Source organism: Aplysia californica, unplaced genomic scaffold (genome assembly GCF_000002075.1).
Source record: "Aplysia californica isolate F4 #8 unplaced genomic scaffold, AplCal3.0 scaffold00389, whole genome shotgun sequence".
Lineage (NCBI taxonomy): Eukaryota > Metazoa > Mollusca > Gastropoda > Aplysiida > Aplysiidae > Aplysia > Aplysia californica.
Window position 1 is genome coordinate 378,636 of NW_004797659.1, and position 1,313 is coordinate 379,948.

At 33.3% G+C, this 1,313-nt stretch overlaps 1 protein-coding gene across 1 annotated transcript in view; it reads right to left on the reverse strand.

Moving 5' to 3' along the window:
- Positions 1 to 751: 751 nt before the first annotated feature.
- Positions 752 to 1,313, reverse strand: part of LOC101853571 (sodium/glucose cotransporter 4) — a 9,225-nt gene continuing 8,663 nt past the window's right edge. The window contains exon 6 of the mRNA XM_005103789.1: positions 752 to 790. Coding sequence (XP_005103846.1) covers positions 752 to 790 — 39 coding nt within the window. The remainder of the gene's footprint in view (positions 791 to 1,313) is intronic.

A 1,313-nucleotide genomic window follows, 5' to 3' on the forward strand; every position in this document is an offset into this window, starting at 1 on the left:
GGGGAGAGAGATAAAGGGGGGAGAAAAATGATTTTTCAGAAACAGCAGCCACTGGTTATCATTTTTCTCTTGAACTGTCCAAAGATTTGGATTCTGTTCTCGGAAGTTTTCGTAGAAACGTTTTGATGTAGCTCAAACTGAATGTGTTTATAATTTTTATTTGCTGACGTCTTTCAGCTTTGAGTCTGAGTATCCTTATTCACAGAATTAGGATGTAAAAAAGGACACACAGCTTCCAGATTGTTCTTAAAATAATTATGGGGAGGGGTGGAGGTGGGTAATAAAATATATACACTCCCCAACAATTCTAAAAGCTTTGTTCTGTATTCTTGTTTTGGTTACCATTAATTGTAGGAAGATGTAGCCCGTTAACAACGACGTTCACTCTGTTTCATTAGTCATAGCATAATATTCATCCTTAATACATTCCTATAATATAACCTTCGGCCCAGTGACAGAAATATGCAATGTTTGACCCATGAAAAGAGATATGTGAACAACCTGTACTTATTCATTATGGAAACTTTATTTATCAAATAAGTGTTTTATGTGATGTGATGCGGGCCCATGCCCTTAAACACTGAATAAACTTACTTTCTTACTTACAGTAATATAACTTAATGGTGAAAAAAAAAACACGTTCGTCTTCCACCACATCGTCAATGACTAAGCACTGTTTCATCAGTTATTGCACATACATCGGTAATGCATTTTTATATAAACAGCTTATTGATGGAAAAAAAAAAAACTCCTAACTTTCGTCTTTCCCCTCATCGTCAATGACAAAGCACTGTTTTATCAGTCATCGCATATTCATCCTTAATACATTTCTATATATAAATAAATTATTGATGAAAAAACCCCCCACCTAACTTTCGTCTTCCCCTTCATCCTCAATGACAAATCACTGTTTCATCAGTCATAGCATATTCATCCTTAATACATTTCTATATTATAAATAACTCGTTGAAGGGGGAAAAAAATCCAACAACTCACGTGTATCTTCCTCCTCGTCCCAAAAGCCAAATCACTCTGTTTTAAATAATAGCTTTTTCTTCCTTATTACATTGCTATATAAATAAGTTAATAATGAAAGACAAAAAAAACTTACGTTCGTCTTCCTCGTCGTTATCGCATATTCGAATCGTCCTTAATACATTTCTATATAAATAACTTATTGATTTTAAAAAACCTAAGGTTCGTCTTCCTCCTCATTGTCAATGACAAAATCACTGTTTCATCAGTCATCGCATATTCGTCATTAATACATTATTATATAAATAACTTAATGAAGATGAAAAAATTCGTTACTA